Raw genomic sequence first — 20,505 nt, forward strand, 5'->3', positions numbered from 1 at the left:
CCCAAAATTTTGAAAGGTAGTGTATATATAATTCTTACATGTTAACAACAAGTAGGTTTCTGGGGGGAACCTGTGTGGAGTTTGCATGTCTTTCTGCTTCCTCCCACAGGCCAAAGACGTGCATGTTTGGCTGATTTGAGTCACTAAATTCTCGGTAGGAGTGCATGCAAGTCTGACTGAATGCTTGTCTGTCTGTATTGGTTCTCTGATGGACTAGGAACAGCTCCAGTCCCTCCCACAACCCTGCATTTGATAATCTGTTATCTTGAGTAAACAAAGCTTGTTTTCTTAAGATAACGAAATAAATTATCCTGTTATCACAAGAAAACGGTGTTACAAAAACATGTGCGCACGGCCGCTCTCTGCTTCTGTAATTTCTACAATGACAAGTTACAAAAAAAGGTTAAAAGGTCAGAGCTGGATAGACTTTTATTTTCTAAACAGACAGCAGTCAGCAAGAACCCCCCCGTGGTATTTACTGCATGAGATTTCAAGATTGATCTCAAATTATACCAAAGCACTTCAGTAAGATGTTGTTTGACAAATTTGACACTCAAAAACTTGTCAGAAGTGCTGCCTTAATTTTAAATAAAGAAGGATTTCTCACTGAATGACTGGGTCTCTGCTTACAGGTGTGGGTATATGTTGTGAACAAATTCCTTTCTAAAGCATGAAGGTAAAGTAAAGCACTCACCTACCAGCTGAAATAGAAACCTTAATAAAAATATACTCTCTGAGCATGAACTGTGAATATGAAAAATTAGAAAGTGGTAAAGACCGTGTTACAATACTGCTCTGTGCTGTAGGTAAAGATAGGTGCTGAAGCTTAAAAAAAAGAATAGTAGAGACACTGCACAGAAACACACGTTACCTGCAGCAGAGTTCTCTGTGATTTCAGCTCTGTAGCTGCTCCTGGTGAAAATAGGCCTATTGTCATTTTCATCCAGAATGGTGATGACCAAGAAGTCTGAATCCTGGTGGAGTGGGACAAAAAAAGGACAAAAAGCCAACTAATAAGAAGATGCTCACCTGTTTTCCCTGTATCTGCAGGGGTTTTCTCTCAATGCATCTTAGGCTAACTGGTGATTAACTGACCAATCATACCCATCCTTTGACAGCTGGGATAGACCTGCCCCGTGCAACCCTGAACTACATCAAAAATGTGATGAAACTGAATAGATGAAACAGTTGTGTAAGGAAGTGAGAAAAATTATCTAAAAATCAGTTAAAAAGAAAACTATCACAGAGTGTGCCACTCAATGAGGATGTCAGATGAGACAGGTTCTGCAGCACTGTGCAAACTTCAAAAGGCTGAGTGGTTAACTTGTTCGGCATGCTTAGTAAGAACAATTTCTCACCTTTACTCACACAAGCTTCATGCATGTCACACTTGTTTTCTTTTTAGAAAAAATATCTGCTGTGTGAGTGGTTCAGATGCTTTTTAAGTGACTTTTTACCCCACTTTATAGGGAGAAAACAGAGGCAGATAATAGAGAATGCAACTATATATATGTAAACAATTTAGGTATAAGGATGCAACAATAGAGTAGACTCTATTATACTTTTTTGTACTCAAGCCTTGATGTGTGCTTAATGTGATGCTTGTCTATTTGTAACACTGTATGAATCACTACGTAAGGCCATGTGGTGTCATGTGACAATCATATCTCTTTATTTTAATCTTTTTTCAAATAGAAAAATGACCCTTCTACAGATGTAATGATAACTCTGTATTGCGCCAACTGAAGCAGCGACTTGCATGGTTGCATGGATTTAAATCACATTAAAGGCTTTTTGGGAAATTATAAATATTTACACTTTGCTGCACTTTGCTGCAAAACTGAGAAGTACACATAAAAACATATACCATATTTGTGAAAAGAGATAATTTATATTAAATCTATGGCAGCTTATCTGTTAGACTGCTTAGTTGATAAGAGTGTGAGTTGAGCATCACATGCACAGAATAAAGGAATTGATTACCCTGCGAGCTATGCGGGGATTCTCTGGGTTGTCCTTGACAGTTATAGTAAGTGTGTACTCAGGTACTCGCTCTCTGTCGAGTGGTCTGTTCACCTGCACCACACCTGTCTAAAAAACACAGGGAAAAGGACACAAAGCCATGTAACACTTAGTATAACACACAATCTCAATACACTTCACAATGAAGGACAAACTATGACAAAATAAGCAACGCTTAATCCATTTAGTAAGTGTATATGCTTTCAGGGAAACATATGCTCATACATATACACTCTCCAACCACCTTATTAGGTACAGCTGTTCAATTGCTTGTTAACACAAATAGCTAATCAGCCAATCACTTAGCAGCAGCTCAATGCATTTAGTCATATAGACGTGGTCCGAACGACTGCCTGAAGTTCATGAACTGAACATCAGAATGAGGAAGAAAGGGGATTTAAGTAACAACAATGTGTCATGGTTGTTGAAGCCAGACGGGCTGGTCTGATTTCAGTCTTTTCTCTATAGAAGTTTGTGGACATCCAGAAGTTAAAGTAATTGATACCCCTTACATTTTGTTCAGTCAAGTCATAACGTATAGCAGTGTAATAATAGAAGAGGGAGGGAGGCAGCATGTAAAGGCTAGTGTGAAAGGCCTTACCATTTTAATATCGGATTTAAAACTACCACTGAATCATAAAGCTCCCGCCTCTTTAATTACTGTGGCAACAAGCTGAGAGCCAAACCTGTTAAACCAACCAAATCATTAAGACTTTGAACTGAAATATCATAATCAATAGTGAGGAGTGATATATATTTGTATATATATATATATATATATATATATATATAGATAGATAGATAGATAGATAGATAGATAGATAGATAGATAGATAGATAGATAGATAGATATAGATATATATATATATATATATAAAGTTGTGAAGTGCAGTTTCCCAGTAATGGGCACGCTGCTGGGAAACAACGGCTCCAGGAATGTACATCATAAATGTTACTGAGCCATCAAAATCAGTCAGAAGCACAGAAGTTTAAAGTCTGACAGTTATGTTGTGCCATTTTAAAATGAGGGTTTTCTGTGAGGTAAATCCTTTTTATTAGCTGTTTCTGTTTTTTTATATTATTTCACTGAGAAATTAAAGTTCTGACATTGTTTGGATAGTAACTAAATACATAAGGATCTGTGTTTGTTATTGTCAGCAGTGGTGTGATTACAGGATGCTTGAGCAAAAGAGGGAAATACTATCTTTTTACACCTTTCTAATATTACATCCCTTTTTACAACACGCTGTACATGTTTACCAGAAAATAATGTATGAATTACCAGCAGTAGCATGTTGAAAGATCTGAGGGAGCTGGACCACCTGCTTCTTAGGTTAAACAAAGAACCTAAAATGTGTTCAAACCTGAGAGCTGCAAGAAATAAGACTTACATGTTCACGCTTCATTCATTTCACTCACTGTGTCATTGATGTAGAAGGCTCCATCCAGGTTCCCAGAAGTGATGTTGTATGTGAGCAGTGCGTTACGTCCACTGTCTGCATCTTGTGCTCCAACTCTGGCCACAGAGGTGTGTATGGGAGCCCATTCACTCACACTTGTGTTGTAAGGCAGGTTAAGGATTACTGGGTCGTTATCATTAATATCTTGGACAAATACCCCCACCACCACCTGAGGAGAACCATAGTCAACTTTAAGAATACACTATGTGACACAGATCATTTTATTTGTTTTTAAATAATGAATGTTTAATAAAAACTCTGCTAAAGCTAATGGAAGATTTCTGAGGTTATGTACTCTGTTTAGTGACAGTAGTGTGGTTTCGTAATAGTATAGTTGTGAGAGATGAGGGGTGGTTAGTACGCACATAGGCCACACTTCAGTACAGAAGTGAAGCTTGCAAGTTCCTGTTTGTCTAAGAGGATATGATAATGATATGATGAGAATGCCTGCCCATGTGGGACAGCGTTGGTGTAATTTAACTCACAGAACTGTTGCGAGATGGTGTTCCAAGGTCTCTAGCTGTGACGGTGATGTTGTAGAACGCTGTGGTCTCTCTATCCAGCTCTACATCCTTCCTCACTCGAAGCTCCCCCTCCACAGGAGAAACCATGAACTCATCTAAAAGTTAGAAACAGAAAGCTCAAAGATAAATAGAAAAGATTTAATGATATATATATACATATATATATATATATATATATATATATATATATATATATATATATACAATTCTTTTTTTGCTAAAGGCACAAGCAAAATAAGCATCCTGATACTGACTTTGGTTATCTCCACCGGTGATGCTGTACTCCACTTTTCCGTTGAGACCGGAGTCTGCATCACTGGCACGAAGAGTGCACACCCGGGGTCCTGGCTGACCCTCGGTCACCTCAAAGGGTCCCTCATAAGCTCTCGGGAAAGTAGGTGTGACGTCGTTCACATCTAAGACATTCACCAATACCTAAAGGGGAACAGGGAGAGACTTTTTAAGACAATCAGCAGTTGCTAGGTAACTGTGTTAGGGGCAGTAACAGAAAGTCAGCTGTAATCTAATTTATCACATGTAATAAGTACACAATCCTATTATTAGTTAGGTCCATCTTGCAATATGCAGTGTTTTAATATCTATCATTAAAAACACTATGTGTGTTCTTACTGTTGTGCTAGATGTCAAGCGAAGAGCAGGCTTTGGACACTGGTCAGTTGCTGTGACAACCAGTATATAATGTCCATTGCTGATCTCATAGTCCAACTCCTTCACGGCAGTGATTATCCCCTAAAAAAAAACATGTCATACACAGAAGGTTAATTTTATTTTTGCTGTTGCATATCCCTCTTTGGTACTAAAACAGTTTTCTTGTCTCACCGTGATGCTGTTGATGTTAAAGGTCTGAATCAGGTTACCCGCAGCGATGGCATATCTTAGGGTGCCATTCAGACCCTCATCTGGGTCGATGGCCGTTACTGTAGCAATCGTGGCTCCAACTGTCTCTGGTCCCTCGCTCAACACTGTGACGTACTCCTCCTCACGGAATTCTGGGGCATTATCATTTTCATCCACAATGTGAACATAGATGGTGGTTGAGGTCTGCCAGAAGAATACATTGATGAAATAAACAATAACAGCAGTATCTGTTATTAATGTCTAAATTCACCAATGTTACAGACAAAATGTCATTCACCTCCAGCAACAGTGTCACTCAACCTTTAAGTGAGGTCAAGCCTTTGCTGCCCTTTATCATTGTTAGATATGACATGTGCTACTCAGGATTTAGTTATGGGACAAATGAAATGAAGGTGTTGGATTTAACAGCAAAACTGAAAGAAATATGTGAGAAGCAAAAGCAAAATCTAAGTAAGATGATGAGTAGAGGCTGCAAAGCTGTGATTCATCAATACATACTCATAAACACACACACACACAAAACAAAAAACAAAACTTGTGATAAATATTGGAAATCCTCCCATACATGCTGCAGCCGCAACAACCACAAAGGTTGTTTTGAGACCAGATTAAATAACATGATGACTGTAGCGGTGTGGGAGACAGTCACAAAACTTTACAGGTACAGTATGTGTACAGTTAACATCACAAAGTAGGCTAGCTGTAAAAAGGACTGGGAGACAGCCAGTGTTTGCTGATCCAAAGCAGAAGTCCTCTTTTCCATTTATGTCCCTGTCCCATAGTTTATTTGATTTGTAATACTGTTGGAACTTCTCATGGAAAGCCTGGATTTAGTGAACAAAGTGTTCAATCCCAGCTTGTATGATCGCATCACATCTCTAGCTTGCTATATTTAATAGCTGTATTATTATTTTTTAACATACAAAGATTTAAGAGCAGATGTGGAAGACATCACGCACTCTCCGGGGGTGGGGCACGAGGGGGGCGGGGGGGCTGACAGCAGGGAGGAGCCTTTTTACTCTTGTAGTATCACGTTGCCTTTACGCAGCACAAGTCAGACCACATAAGTGAAGTTGAGAAGACAAACAAATTGTCAGCCTCCTTTTTGCGTTTCGGGGTACAGTGTAGTTTTCGTGCACCAGTTTAAAGTGAACGAGAAAGAGTTGATCGGGGTTCACTCAGCGGGGAAAAGTCGAGCACAGACCGAGACAAACACCATCCTCCTTCGCGTTACAGACATGGAGAGGGCATTATCACGTAGGACATCGGTGTGGGGAAAAATGTCCATGTTTTGGATTTTCCCTGTTTTGTTTGTGACAACTGGAGGTAAGCACTTGAAAATATAATCGCTCTGACACCTGCTGTTACTGCTTGCTGTACAACAAATTACCCTCACGAGATAATAAAAATCCCTTGATCCTTGACCTGATGTTTTTATGAATGCTCAACAGGCTTGCTTGACCGTCTGGCTGTGCGCTCAACTGTTGGCAATTATACATTTAATGGAACAAAACTTTATATTGTAACAAGTCCATCCAAAACATTTTTATTTATTAATGTAAACAGGGGGAAAAGTGAAATGTATAACATTAATTATGAACTTTATTTCCCACGTGCACATGTGGTGTTGTGTAACATGACAGCTAGAGGAATGACTATTTCTCCAACATCGCTTAATTGTGTTTCTTTAAAACTTTAGGCGGGTTAAAACTCCACTTTTCATTATTGTTTTGAACATCTGGTGAAGCTCCTCCCATGTTAGTGAAATCCACTTTAATCTCAGCAGCAAACAACAGTCTTAAGAGTTACTAGTCTGGAACTGTGGTCAGCAACGAGAGAAATGAAACATGGGTTTAGTGAACAAGTTCTCCATTTGCTTAATTACTCCTTTATTTTTTTTATAGGAATTCCTCACGCATTCTTGGAGCTGTAATCAGATTCAGGGGTTTATTCAAGGACTTTGCTTGGAGTTGAGGAGGAGAGAGGAGAAGCAGCTGTTGCATCAGATTGCTTCACCTCAAACTACCATGAAAACTTTTATCAGCTTAAGTCTGTTTAGATAGGCTAACGAAAACTGTTTCAAGGACAAAGATGTTTAACTTAGAATATTAAACATCTGGCTGACACATTCTGAGTATAAACATTGAATATATTTTAAATAACTTATTACTTAATTGAGCCAGTAGAGATAAATGTTATGTAAGCAGTTTCTGAACTGTTCAGGCAGACCAATGGGAGGCTGCATTTAAAGACTCGAAAACAATTTGAGTGCCCTCGTTTTAGACCTGGTATTTCCTCTTTGCAAGCAAGTTTCCTTCATTTCAGCCTATGATGAAAGCAGCTGTTAGTGCCACTGCCAATAATGGATTTCCACTTCGCTAAAAAAGAAGAAAAAAAAAAAAAAAAGGGTGAAACCCAGCTGTAATCAGTGCCTCTTTTCCTCTCTGATAAGCATTTAGCTCCTTGTGGAGGACAATGGTACACACCAACACAGTCAATGAAGTGCTCAAAGTGGTACCATACTCTTTTTCCGCTTCTTTGCTTTCTACTCGTTTTTCCCCCCCAAGCTTGTGTTGGGTATTGATCCCGTCCTAAGTGAGTAAATCTTTATTAGGATACAGGTGTCCTTAGTCAATCTCATTGACAAGAACAGGCCTAACCAGGGAGAGTCAGCCAGTTCAACAGTTGTGCGGGTGCAGTCTGCATTTGTAATACAAAGACAAATGTGAAAGAAGGACAGTACCTTTGCTCTGTGATTTTTGTGGGTATTACCTCTTTAAAGGTCTGTACATTTGGGCCTGCAGTCTTATTTTACATGCAGAATGAGACATGGAATTACCATCTGTGACCATGTTGCTGGGAACAGTTTGTCTCCCACACTGGTGATTAGCCCGAACAGCCCAAGGCCCCACACATCTAGAGCCTTGATCTTTATCTAGTTGCATCATCAAAAACTCCAACCTTGTAAACACAGATACTTAACTACAGTAGAAACAGTTAAATGATGGAAGCAAACAAATTGGTATCTGTTAAATACATTTATTAAAATGATGTAATAGCAGATTTACGCTGTTTAAAAGGAGAATTGATATTTCAGCTGCATGCCTGCACTGTTAAAATGAAGAAACACTGTTGTAATTATGTTGTAAATATTCTGCCATTACACAACCCCTCACATCCCTAAATGTTTTTAGAGGATTCTGTAAATATAAAGAGGAAGGCAACTGAAACTGAGGTGTGTTCACATTCTGAATTACTAGTTACCTCAACTGGAACACTAACTACTTAAAAGAACACATGAGCCACGTCGTGGACTCTTCAACACGACCTACTGACACTTCAACCACTTCCTTTTGTGTAAAGGTGTCTCAGTGCCAGATTTAAATACTTCCTGTTGTTGAATGCATCTGTTTGCTGTCATGGCAAAAGCTGCCACTGAAACTTACTAATTGTTTGTGTGTAGGTGGATATTCTCCTGGTTTCATGCACATCCTCTTACCCATGACAGAAGATGTAAAAAGGGAGGGCTTTGGGGTGTGTGTCAAGAAGCAGGACTTGTGCTTGGGTAGTTAACTTCAAAATGAATATCCAGATTTACCTGTAATGCATGTTTAATATGTTTGACAAGATGGTGTTGTTATTCTCACGTAAGGGTGGCATGCATCATTACACTGGGATGAATTCAAGCATAAATTAACATGTTGGAAAATAAGAAAGCTGTTTGTGACAGCATGTCCTAAACAGGTGGCACTAAGACCTAAAACAAAGGAGGGACTGTGTCTTGGCCCTCAGGGGCTATCAGAATCCTAAGCACAGAACTCACAGGTGGAAACCTAGATCTATAATAGAGCCCAAACACAGATGTCTGGTATATGTAAGTCAAAGAAATCTTGTATGTTCCACACACAGAGCAAAACTGGCTGCCTGTTTGGAACCACATCAAAACAGATGAGGTGCAGACAGTGGTAAACGCCATCCACTTGGCACCCTAACAAATGCTAAACAAAAGATACTTGCTTCATCCAAAGAACTCCTTACAAAGCCCATTCTTGTCAGTAAGATATCTCTGAAATATTATCTATGTGATACATGTAAGAAGGCAAGCCGAGTGGTTAAAAAGAAGGACAGCAAGGCGGGCAGGGTTGGTGTGAAACAGGAGAGGAGAAGGGCTTCCCCCCCTATTGTCCCACCACATAGGCAGGAACAGCCGGGGGGTAACATTTTCACCTTAATCACCCTCCACGGTCTTCCTATTGCTTTTCCTAGCACACAATGGCAAGAGTAGGGTTCAGCCACACACACAGGAATGGGCTGCAGAGCTAATATCCACTGACACACACAAATATACACACAGGATGCACACATGGCGTGTCTACAAACATGCATGACCAGCCAAAGAGCAAAGATCACTGGCTGTTCAGCTACTGTATTTCCTTCCTTGCTGAGTCTAAATCAGCTTTCTGAAGCTGATATTGACATTAACACTAAAACAATTTCTCTGCTTCCTCATGTACGTTCTGATTGATCCAGAAGGTTCCTCTGCTTGGTGTATATGGTCCCCTCCACGAAGTATTAGAATATCTGCAATAACCAGAGAATCAGTCACCTTTGTAATAATCAGGCTTTTGTTTGTCAAGCAAAACTGATTCAATCTGATTTCTTTATTATTTGAGAATTTACCAACTTCTGTTATCTTAGATTAAACTAAAGCAAATGTTAAAATAATACATAATAAATTCAGTTATGTCAAAAATAGCGATGGACATTTTTCAGAACTTTTTTTTAGGTTTTATAGACCAGAAAATTACTTCAAAACTCAAGACAAAAAATCTGCAAGCTAATCAAAAATGGGAATAATCAGCAGGGATAGTCATTATTTGTATATTTTTCCTAACCTTAAAAGTGCCATCCAGGACCAGATGTAACCCTTTTATTTAAAGTTTAAGCTATGAGGAGTCAGACAGGAGGAGGAGTGTTAGTGTTCTGGGGACAACTTAGGAAGGAAATCCACTCCTCAAGCCAAGCATTGACTGCCCTCCTCCCTCGCTTTCCAGTTATACACATACACGCACACATTTACAGGAAACGTGCGATCCACGGTGCTATATGCTGGCGTACTTCTTTATCAATGCAATCCACCCACACAGACTTGTAATTCACATGCATGCACTTGCACACACTCTTCCTCTCCTTGTTGCAGCACTAAACCACTTCGAATGCTACACCACACTGCAATCGGCTGCAGACAAAAGGGTGGCAATGATGAGGCGACAAGAGTTGCTCCGTTGTTTTTCATGCATGGTGTGCTACAGTCATATATGGCACAAGTGGTTTTGAGACGTTGTTTGCATTGTTGTGTGTGTGTGTGCTTGGGGGATTGTTATGGAGAAGCTTCAGACCTGTGCAGACTTTACTTTGTTGTTTTTTTTGTAATGCAACAGTCATTTGGACTTCACATTAAAGCGTTAAAGCTATTTTAATGGTGCACTGAAGAAGTTAAAGCAGGATGTGGTTGAAAGCAGAATGCTTGAGTAAGAAAGGGAGTTTGTGAAATATGTATGAAACATCTAACAGCTGTCTTGTTGGTTTCCTGGGGGTGCATAAAATGCATGTGTAACCAATCTGTGTCAATGTTCACTCTGACAGCAAGCACTGGGTAATAATGACACATCAGAGTAACATTGCCTTAAAGAATTTTACAAAGCATCAGTCACATTTGTACACTGTTACTACTTTTATGGGTAAATAGATCCTGCATGTAGGCCTGTCGCGATAAGCAATAAGTCAATTAATTGAACGATAAGAAAATAAGAGCACGATAAGTTTGCCGGCCGCGATAATTTTTTTTCGTCCCCCCTTTACCATAGACTGTGTATGACAATAGGTTTGTTTCACTATGGAGTATTTCGACTAAACGCTCTGGTTTCTTGCGGAGTGATCTCTCTAGTGTCACACTTGACTGCAGCATGTTGCAGCACGAGCCGGTAAGCCGCATTTGTTTTGCACGGCTGCCAACACGCAATGGCCGTGAGACTTGCGTATTTAAGTGGCTTCTCACGCTCTCGCGCTAAACCTCCGATTCTCATGCTGAAATATGTAAATAATAGATGCAAGCATCTCCTCTTTTATTGTTTCGCTGCTTCCCACATGTAAGCAGAACACACACATTCTAGCTTACGACGTCAGTACAAAGCCCCCACTTCCTGGTCTACCGTAATAACCCCTGTAATCCGCAGGCACATTACGCAAATAGAATCAGCCTATATACTACCGTATATGACAAAATACACATTAAGAGCAATGCCGGCTAATCGAGAGGTTTGGGAGGATTCCCAGTGGGCCGCATAACTTTTGGGCCGGTGTCCCGGCGTATGTGAATGTGGTATCCCAGCTAACTGCTGGGTTGTAGTTACTTATAAGGCCAACAGAGGGCAGAATGACTTTGTTTCACAAGCAGTAGATTTTGAAGAGCAGAAGAAGAACACGGGTTTTTGTTCGATGTAAAGTGCTGAAGTTTGGTTCGTCATTAAAACCGGCATGCTTGTCTACTTGTCTGGAGTTTATTTGAAGATGCAACAGTGAAAAAGGCGCTTTTATTTATTTAGTTTATTGACCTTTGAAAATGTGTACTTGCATTATTACGGCATATGTCACTATATTAGTTGAGAATGGTCTCAAAATGACACAGCGCTCTGCGCAATATTATCGTTTATCGCGTACAGCTAAATTTGTTATCGTGACAGGCCTACCTGCATGGTATATATATCTACAGCTGTCTGAAAGGAAAAAAAAAGTAGTTATCGCAAAGACACAAAACAATATAAAGCATCTAAAAACAGAGAAGAGAAATTGCTGGGCTTTGACTTATAACCCATGTTGAGCTTGCTAGTTGCTATATTTACATTTGCTCTGTGGTTATTTGTGTTGTGGTAACAGGCAGGAAATGCATTGTAATTAATTGTAGCTAGTAGGTTTTTTATTTAAAATGTGACCTACTGAGTAATTTCCTTTGGATAAAATTACGAGGGGACATCTAATTTAATTCTGTATTGTAAATTATTCTAACATTGTGGTCATGAATGCCATCGTAATATTGGGCTTTATCTGAAGCAGGATCAATGTTCACCAATTTAGTTTCTTTGGATTTTTTTTCTTAACAACAGGTTAGAACATATACTTGCTCATTTAATACATGCCTAAATGGTATTGATCAGATATTTTAGGTGACCATGGGGGACAAGCTTCTAGAAGATTTGTGGTTGGCTGTTTGACTATAATTTATCACAGAACTGGTAGAATTTAGCTACTGTGCTTAGTAGCTTGGCTAACCTGCTTTGTTTTAATTCAAACCCTTTGTCAGGTATGTGTAGGCTAGCTGTCGTGTTGCAAATCCCAGTTTCAAGCGTAAACCTAAAGCTGTTGAATTATGAAGATTTTGAAGTATATCTTAATTTTTCCATAAATTTTGTGCAATATTTGAGTTCTGCAATAATACTATACACTTTGCGATATAGTATTGCTGCAGCTGAAAGCCTTATCTTCACTCCTCCAGTTAATCTTATGGTCATTGTGACTAAACAGCTCAATTTGTCGAGGCAGATGTCCGCCCTCCCCGAGCCTGGTTCTGCCGGATGTTTTTCCTTCTGTTAAAAGGAAGTTTTTTTCTTTCCACTGTCGCCCCATGCACACTCAGGAGGGGGATGGAATCACAAAGAAAATGCAATGCGATCTGTTAATTTTCCATAGCTAGATTGTTTATGAATTTGCTTATAAACACAGTTATTATGAATTAGACTAATTTGTTTAAACTGGATCCCAGTGATTTGGATTAAATTGGATTATGTCTATAAAGTACCTTGAAGTAACTTTGTTGTGAACTGGCAGTATACACATAGAGCTGAATTAAGGTTTGGTGGGCCCTGGGTTGTTCCTGAACATCTGACCCAATTTCCTATTCACAACCAACCCAAGACATTTCTGACTTGTGTAAGTCTAAAATATTCTCTCTCTTAGAGAAAGCTCAGACTTTCCCCTTGTAAAGGGTGTTGGTCAATTCAAGAGTTCCCACACATATTCAACTTACAGATTTAAAACTTTCATCACGCCACGTTATCTAAGAGGGTGTGTGGACAATTTTGATCCAGTGTGTATAAGTTTAACGTTGGGCTGACATTATATAAATTTAATTGAATGAATAAATTCAGCCTTGTGCACATAAATTCTTTTTTTCCCATTAAAGATGCACCTTTGCCACACTTATTGTCATGTCTTCTATATTCCCATGACATTCAGTGTATGTGAACTTCTGACTGCACAGGTATTGCAGATGCATTGGATTTTTATAATGAATTATTAATTTTACAATGCTGAAACAGCTGCTTTTGTCCTAGTCTTTCAGCTCTGTTATGCTTTGGTTAAATAGCTGTGTTTCATGTAGTTATATAATGTAAATCCCATGGAAATTGTACCTTGGAAAAACCAGCAGCCGTTGCTACCACTATAATAGACATAAGCAGATGTGACTTCATATTTTTACTAAAATACTCCCCTTGTTCCTCTGATTCTTTGTCACATGTAGTCTATTAATACAGTGTTTTTTCGCCCAGAATTGAGCTTTGGAAAGACATCTTATAATTTCAGTTGCTTACAAATCCCTCTTTGAGTAGCAGTAGGCATTTTAAAATGAGGAAAAGCCAAAATAAAAAGCCCTGCATCTCTAAATTAAATTTTGTGTTGTAAAATGTGTTTTATGTTATATAAAGTGAACTTACTGTTTGAAAGGAAGTCACATTTATCAATTTTTTTTCCCACTTTTGTCTTTTCTCTCCAGCCCACCCCCACTCCACACTGGTTGTTTCTGCCCCACACCTGTACTACACCTGTCCTGAAGGTGCAACTGCCAAACTGTTGTGTGACCAAAAAGGTGCTGCTCTGTCCCCCACTGATACCCTGAAGTACAACTGGCTTTTCACACCCCACAGTGACCAACCATGTGAAAGAGGGAAAGGTCCAAGACATGTCGAGCATTCACATAACCACACCGTGCCAGGACTGCATTATGGACGGGATGACCATAAAATGTGGGTGACTCTGCAGAACGTGACCCAAGCTGATCAAGGTCGCTATTGCTGTGTTTTTGGGGAGATCAAAAAGGACCATAATCATCTGTCAGTTGTGCAGCATTCTCACAGCTACATTGTTCTTCACATAACACCAAGTAAGCACATCAAATGAATCAGTGTAAAAGTACAGAAAGGTCAGAAATAGCTAATTGAAGAAGTTAAATAAGTATTTTTCATAACTGTTAACACAAGATTTTCATGTTAGAGACATGTAATCTAGGTGAAGTCTTATTGTATTTGCATTATTACCAATGTTACATCTTTTTAGAGTATATATTGAGATTTATTTGATCATTCCAGAGAGAAATGGCCCTCTAAACTGCACTGTCTGGGATCCCACACCACCTGGAGGTATGCAGTCTTAGTCAAGCCTTCATAGCCAATGGATGACTTGGCTGTTGTTCTATTTATTTAACTCACAGTCTCTCTGTTGCTTCTCCAGGTTCTGTGCCCGTGGCTTTGGCTTTAGCAGCCTGCATCGTGGCTCTGCTCTCTCTGCCTCTTATTCTGGTGCTTGTTTACAGACAGAGGCAAAATGTCCAGCAACACAGACGTATGTATTACTAATATACACAAACAAGTACACACACACACACAATTCATTTCCATCTTTTTGCTGCAGGTTAAATATAAATTTCCTACGCTGGGGTTCCCAGAGTGTTTGTTCTGACACATGTTTCCTGTCAGGGAGGTGGATTAACTGTACTTCACACAGTAGGAAGCACATTCACAGTCTGCTCTGTTTCAGTTAATTCACAATGGCCCTTTTCCTGTTTCCTCTCTCCCAGGTGCACAAGAGCTGGTGAGGATGGACAGGTAAGCTTTCCCACAATCTGCCAGGCTGCTGATCTCACAGACCAGCATCAAAACAAATCTACTCACTAGAATAATAATGCTGCATGCACTGATTTTCCATTATATAATATGCACAACACTTCTTATACAATAGGTATTTAATGAAAACAGCCGTATCAGACCAAAATAGGTAAACTTAGACATTTGTCATCTACAGATGTTCATACAAGTATAGATAAATAGATGGAGTTTATTACTGTAAACCACTTTCATTGACTCCATGTATAAATTTGATGTTTTATGCCATTAAAGTAAAGTTGTGGGAAGTCCATTTAGATTTATTTATAACCATATAATGACTCGGGGAGACTGTCATACACCTCCCTGTTGGAATTCATGTACACCTCTGTCCTTCCTATGAATATAACTTTGCTGTAGTATTGATATTTCATTAAAAGACAACAAAAACCAAACATCAAAACCCTGTCACTGCTACAGCTGGATTGAGCAACAGATGAGTTTGAAAGCGATTTCTTACTGGCTTCTCTTGTGTGTTTAGTGAGGCTCAAGGCCATGACAATCCAGTGTTTCTTAGGGGATCACCCCAAAGAAAGACCCGTACTGTGTCTCAAATATTGACCAGGCAATCCTCTGAGACAGGTCGCCACTTGTTGTCTGACCCAGGAACACCCCTCTCACCCCCTGCACATGGGGATGTATTCTTCCCATCTGAAGGTAAGACAGGCACCACATATCTACATATCATGACAATGCAGCTTATGCTGCAAGGAAAACTATGTTAAGGCAACTAAACAGACACTGGTTGGCATGACAAATTTCAGTTTTCTTAGCAGTATGCATTAGGTTTTTCTTGTGACCATCTAGGTTAAATCGCTATCTTGCAAGGAGGAAGCCAACGTGACTCAGAAATGTTGCGGTTTTCTTTGAGGTCCTTTAAAACAGACTGATGCAAAGTTGAAAACTGTTCTGTGATCAGGTGCATCAAAATTTAAGATCAATTTCTTTAAATCATGGATGCCCTGTTTTAGGTTTTCGACTATAGAAAAGGTTTTAAAGCTTTGAAAATAATTGCATTCTGTTTTTATCTGTTCTATACATTTTTAATCAAGGCTGTGCTCTGTTATAATAAAGATAAAATGTAAAAAAAGAAAAAAGGGTACTTAATTACATTCTGGGAGAATACGTCTCACACCATTCACCTCACTTCTCAACACTTCAACACTTCTACTCAAGTTACGTAAAAATGTGTGCGCAGTTTAATGTTACACAATGATGTGGCCATGACAGTACCCATTTCATAATCTACAGAGTAATAGTAACTCTGATGCAATCAAAGAACAACCATGACTTTATGCAACTCTGCAGAAATTTTTGCCATTTTTGTGGAAGTATTGGTTGGAAAAATTCTCTTGTTTTTGAGCAAAAATGATGAGCTTAAGAACAAAAATTGTATAAGGATTTAGAGCTCACTCAACCTCACCCTCATATAAAAACACATACCAACAACTGGGACTACCTCTTTGTAACAGCCTTAGGAGGTGGCTGTTTTCTTCTTTCACTCATCAGCACTGACATTATACACTAATAGCCCCTTCAGATGTTCCCTCTGACTCAATTTAAAATAATATTGAAACATTAGTTACAACTAAGGGATTCAACTCCAAATGTTTTTCTGCAGGCTTCAGAGGCACCTGTGCAGACATTCCAGGCATACTTGGATTGATTGCCCAGCTTCCTTGCAGCAAAATCTCACATGATATTGGAAACTGACACAAAATACAGCCTGAGCAATAACATATATCACATCAAAGAGCTTAATTTACAGATGTAGGGAAACATTTATTTAGGCTTATATACAGATGATAAATCATATAATAGACTAAGACTTTGTAGAACATACACAAGGAAAATAGTGATTTATAAACTAATAAAAAGAAATCTTTAATGCTTGCTTGTAGGGAGGGTTTTTTCTTGCTAGAGCTCATTTTCTGTAGTGGTTTGTAGATGTATTATTGTATTTCCTTGCCTTTTTGTGGTCATTTTCAGTCTATCCACATTGTTCTTCGACCAAAACTCACAGCGTAGTAATCCATAATGGTGAAACTGCGCCATGCTCCAACATGTCATATGCTCCCATTCACAGCCATTTTGTTGTCTTGTTGTGGGTCTTGGCAGTGTAAATAAAGTTTGGTCAAATTCTACATCTTACAAGCTTTCCGACGATATCTTACACTTGAACGACACTTTATCAGTCAGGTATAAATACTTGCGCGTAAACAAAGGAGCATCATTGCCATTTTGCTGCAGTTACGCACGTGGGCGCACCGGAAAGAGCGAATATCGAACAGCGTTCATTTCTTTGCTTCATTATAACTTTTTATCCATTTAGAACAAAGGATAAAAGCCATAAACATGTCCAAGAAATTACAAAGAGCCAAATACACAGTGTTGGAAGTTCTGGAGGAAATACAGACACAGCACAATTTGGCACAGTTTGGTTTTCAAGTGGCCAAATGGAAAGTCCGCCTGGTCCTATCCACACTAAAACCTGCATAAAAGCTATAAGCTTTGTTCTGTTCTCATGAAACCTTGTACAGTTGTAGTCAAGGAGTTGCTGAATCCATGCAGTGGTATCTTTATGCACAGAATGATTTCTGTCATGATGTTTTCATCTGTGTACAAAAAAAAAAAAAAAAAAATTGCAGAGGATATATTTTTTTTACCTATGGTTTATGACAATTTGCACAGGCATATTAACATTCACAATGTTTCTGACACTGGATTTATATTCCATAGGGTCTTACCTATCCATTGAGAACACACTTATGTATATTGACCTGAACATTACAGAGTTATTGTTGATTTAATTTGGGTAGGTCTGTTCAGGCAAACTACACCTCCCAAAACCCCAGGGCTTAAAGGGTTAAACTAGCAGCACTTCCCTGTTATCTTTAACATGCAATTCAGACTGTTCTGCTTTTTGAAGAGTTTCCAACAAAATGCAGCTTATTCTGTGAAAGCAGAAATTAGTCTGTAATAAGTGTAGATACACTTAGGATAAATACTGCTACTTGACATTTCACAAGGCCCATCATACTTGAGAAGAAAGTGCCTTGCTGAATGTACAAACACCCTCATATTTCATTTTTCACCTGTCAGCATAAACATATGAAATGCTCTTTGGTGTAGGTGGACACCTCTCACAAACGCCTCTTTTCTCTGTTTCAGACATCATCCCTGAGTCTCCTGACTTCATGCAGGTTTAAAGAGCAGAACAACCTTGTTCATTTTTTTACTGCTGACCTGGAAGTGGTTCTGCAACTTTCTTCCTTCTCTCTCTGGCTTAAGAGCAAAATTCTCCTCAAGGATTCTCATCTCTACCTTGTCTAGACTGCAGGAGGGAGAAGAACTGCATTTTTTTATTCTGATACTACTTTCACTTGCAACAACAGCTGGAGGCCAAAAGTGAACTTCAGCAGCCGTTATGAACCCTGTGATGTGTGCTGAAAGTGGGGTTCTGTCATGTACAGAAGCAACAGACTTTGATGCAGTACAGATAAACATTTATTTACTTAGGCTGGTGTGTCCTCTGCAAGCCCTTTTAAATCCTGAAAGAGCCCAACTAGGACTGCTTTATGTCAACTTACTGTCACTGGTATGTTAATATGTGCCATAAAAAGACTGTAATGTATCACTGAATATTAACTGATTGATCATGAGAACTGTCAAAGAAGCAATCTCCTATAAAAATGACCCAACATTATATGGTATCCATGGTAATGTGGTGTAGACATCAGTGAATAAGAGCAGAATAAGAAGTTATAAACATATACATCCCAGGAACAAAACAGAAAACTATTTTTTTTTCTTTTAAATGAACCCGATGGTCACTTCATTTTCTTGTCAGTCATTTTTTATGGCATTATATTTTTTAAACATTTTTACTTGTTCCTGTTTCTGTCTTATTTTTCCTCTTTGCTACCTCAGTTACTGTTTGCTGTGTTCTTCTAAATACGCTTCTTCTTTCTTGTACTTAAAAAGTGAAGCACTGCACAGTGGCCTTAAAAAATATCTATTGTAAAACTTGTTTTTGAGGTAGTTTCTCATTTTTCTGCGTTTGTACAGGTTATCAATAAAATGTTTATTTTTCTTTTGAATGTAGCCTCACAGACACCAACAAACTCTTCAACACACATTTATCATTGCTTTTACAATGTTTTTTTTTGTTAAGCAAAATTGTTAAGCAAATTGAGCAAATGTGTTGAGTAATTACTTTGAGATGTTAACCAAAGATAAAAGACGAAGATAAGAGATCACTGCAAGTGACTCCAGTGCTGATTTTACTTACTTAGGTTATGAGTGTTAAGCAGGTGGTAGTTTCTTTTCACACTGAGGTCAAGCGTGTGTGTCTGAAGCTCAACCAAAATCATCAGTGATGTGTAGCAGGTGTAAAGGACAAGGTTTTATGTACATTGATGTTTGTCTTTCTGAAAAAGTATTTGTGTTATTGATTTCCTCTTTGTGAGTGTATGTGTGGGAAAAGACGATATTCTTTTTAGTTTGAGGCTTGTTTGAAATGTGTGTGTGTTAACTTGAATGCAATTTTTGTTTATTTGATGTTTTATGCTATAAGAAGCATGTATAAAAGATGTGTTGAGAACATATCTGTATGGCATGTACATTTTTCTTTTATTAGCTTGTGTAATAAAGTTCCCAAACTCTAAAGCCTTGTGTGTAGTATCTGAAATAATTGTTCCCTTTAAATGGCAGCTCTCAAAATGACTACAATATGAGGAGACATTGCACCCGCTGTCAGGGGAGCTATCATAGACAGAACAAGGTTGTTCCACTTGTGCACCTCAGAGATGGCGCACACTAGAGGAAGACCAGTAGTGAGGAGAGAAAATGAAAATGATCTTGTTTTATGTGAAGAGACAGAGCTTGATGGGATGAGGCAGTGGCTTTCATAAACAATTTGCATCATGTATTACAAGAGCCACAGTATCACAGACTTGTACCACCTATGTCTTAAAGATGCATGTATGGTTTATATACTTATAAAATATTTTTTATACACATATAAACACACCTAAATAGCTTTTTTTTTTTAAAAAAAAAATGTTACTAAACAGAAAATGTAGCATTTGTCTTTGTCTTTTAGGAAAGATGAGTTGTGGCTTTCCTGTTGTCAAAACAAGGTGTTTCCTGTACCTTCACAGCCAATCAGCTTACAAAAGATTAAAAAAAACAAACACTGCATTTATTTTTCTGTGTGGTCTGTGTGAAGCATGCCTTAACACCTTTTTTGTCTGTACCATGCTTTGGTTTCAGCAGTGGAGGAAGATGCATTCTGATCCTTTACTAGAGCAAAGTCAAAGTCCTGAAAAATAAATCCTACTTGTGCAAAAGCACATGCATATCAGCAGAACTATGTTGCAAAAAAATGACAGGAAAGGCACTAAAACATCAGTTTGTAAGGGGCATATTAGCGCTGTAGCTCAGTGAGGGGGAACCAGTTTGAACTACTGTATGTATAGTTTTAAAAACTAAGACATCAGATAAATTTGAGGGGCCATGAGATGGTCTGCAGGACAGGAAAGGGGAAAAAAAATGTTATGATTCACACATTTGTGTGCAGTTTGCAGACTTTTCCCTGTTTGATTTTTGGAAGAAAAACAAAAC

At 38.7% G+C, this 20,505-nt stretch overlaps 2 protein-coding genes across 2 annotated transcripts in view; one reads left to right on the plus strand and one right to left on the minus strand.

Moving 5' to 3' along the window:
- LOC121655571 (cadherin-23-like) overlaps positions 1–20,505 on the minus strand; it is a 34,897-nt gene that overhangs the window by 11,372 nt on the left and 3,020 nt on the right. Inside the window, exons 6-12 of the mRNA XM_042010323.1 lie at positions 4,847–5,068; positions 4,637–4,756; positions 4,261–4,441; positions 3,968–4,101; positions 3,442–3,651; positions 1,984–2,091; positions 872–974 (exon numbers count right to left, since the gene is read on the minus strand). Coding sequence (XP_041866257.1) covers positions 872–974; positions 1,984–2,091; positions 3,442–3,651; positions 3,968–4,101; positions 4,261–4,441; positions 4,637–4,756; positions 4,847–5,068 — 1,078 coding nt within the window. The remainder of the gene's footprint in view (positions 1–871; positions 975–1,983; positions 2,092–3,441; positions 3,652–3,967; positions 4,102–4,260; positions 4,442–4,636; positions 4,757–4,846; positions 5,069–20,505) is intronic.
- Positions 5,934–19,114, plus strand: vsir (V-set immunoregulatory receptor). The gene is made up of 7 exons (XM_042010324.1): positions 5,934–6,211; positions 13,716–14,102; positions 14,308–14,358; positions 14,450–14,560; positions 14,796–14,823; positions 15,362–15,537; positions 18,052–19,114. The coding sequence occupies exons 1-7, from the start codon at positions 6,124–6,126 to the stop codon at positions 18,087–18,089; spliced, it is 879 nt and encodes a 292-aa protein (XP_041866258.1). The 5' UTR covers positions 5,934–6,123; the 3' UTR covers positions 18,090–19,114.

The sequence above is a fragment of the Melanotaenia boesemani genome, chromosome 16, assembly GCF_017639745.1.
Source record: "Melanotaenia boesemani isolate fMelBoe1 chromosome 16, fMelBoe1.pri, whole genome shotgun sequence".
NCBI classification, from domain to species: Eukaryota; Metazoa; Chordata; class Actinopteri; order Atheriniformes; family Melanotaeniidae; genus Melanotaenia; species Melanotaenia boesemani.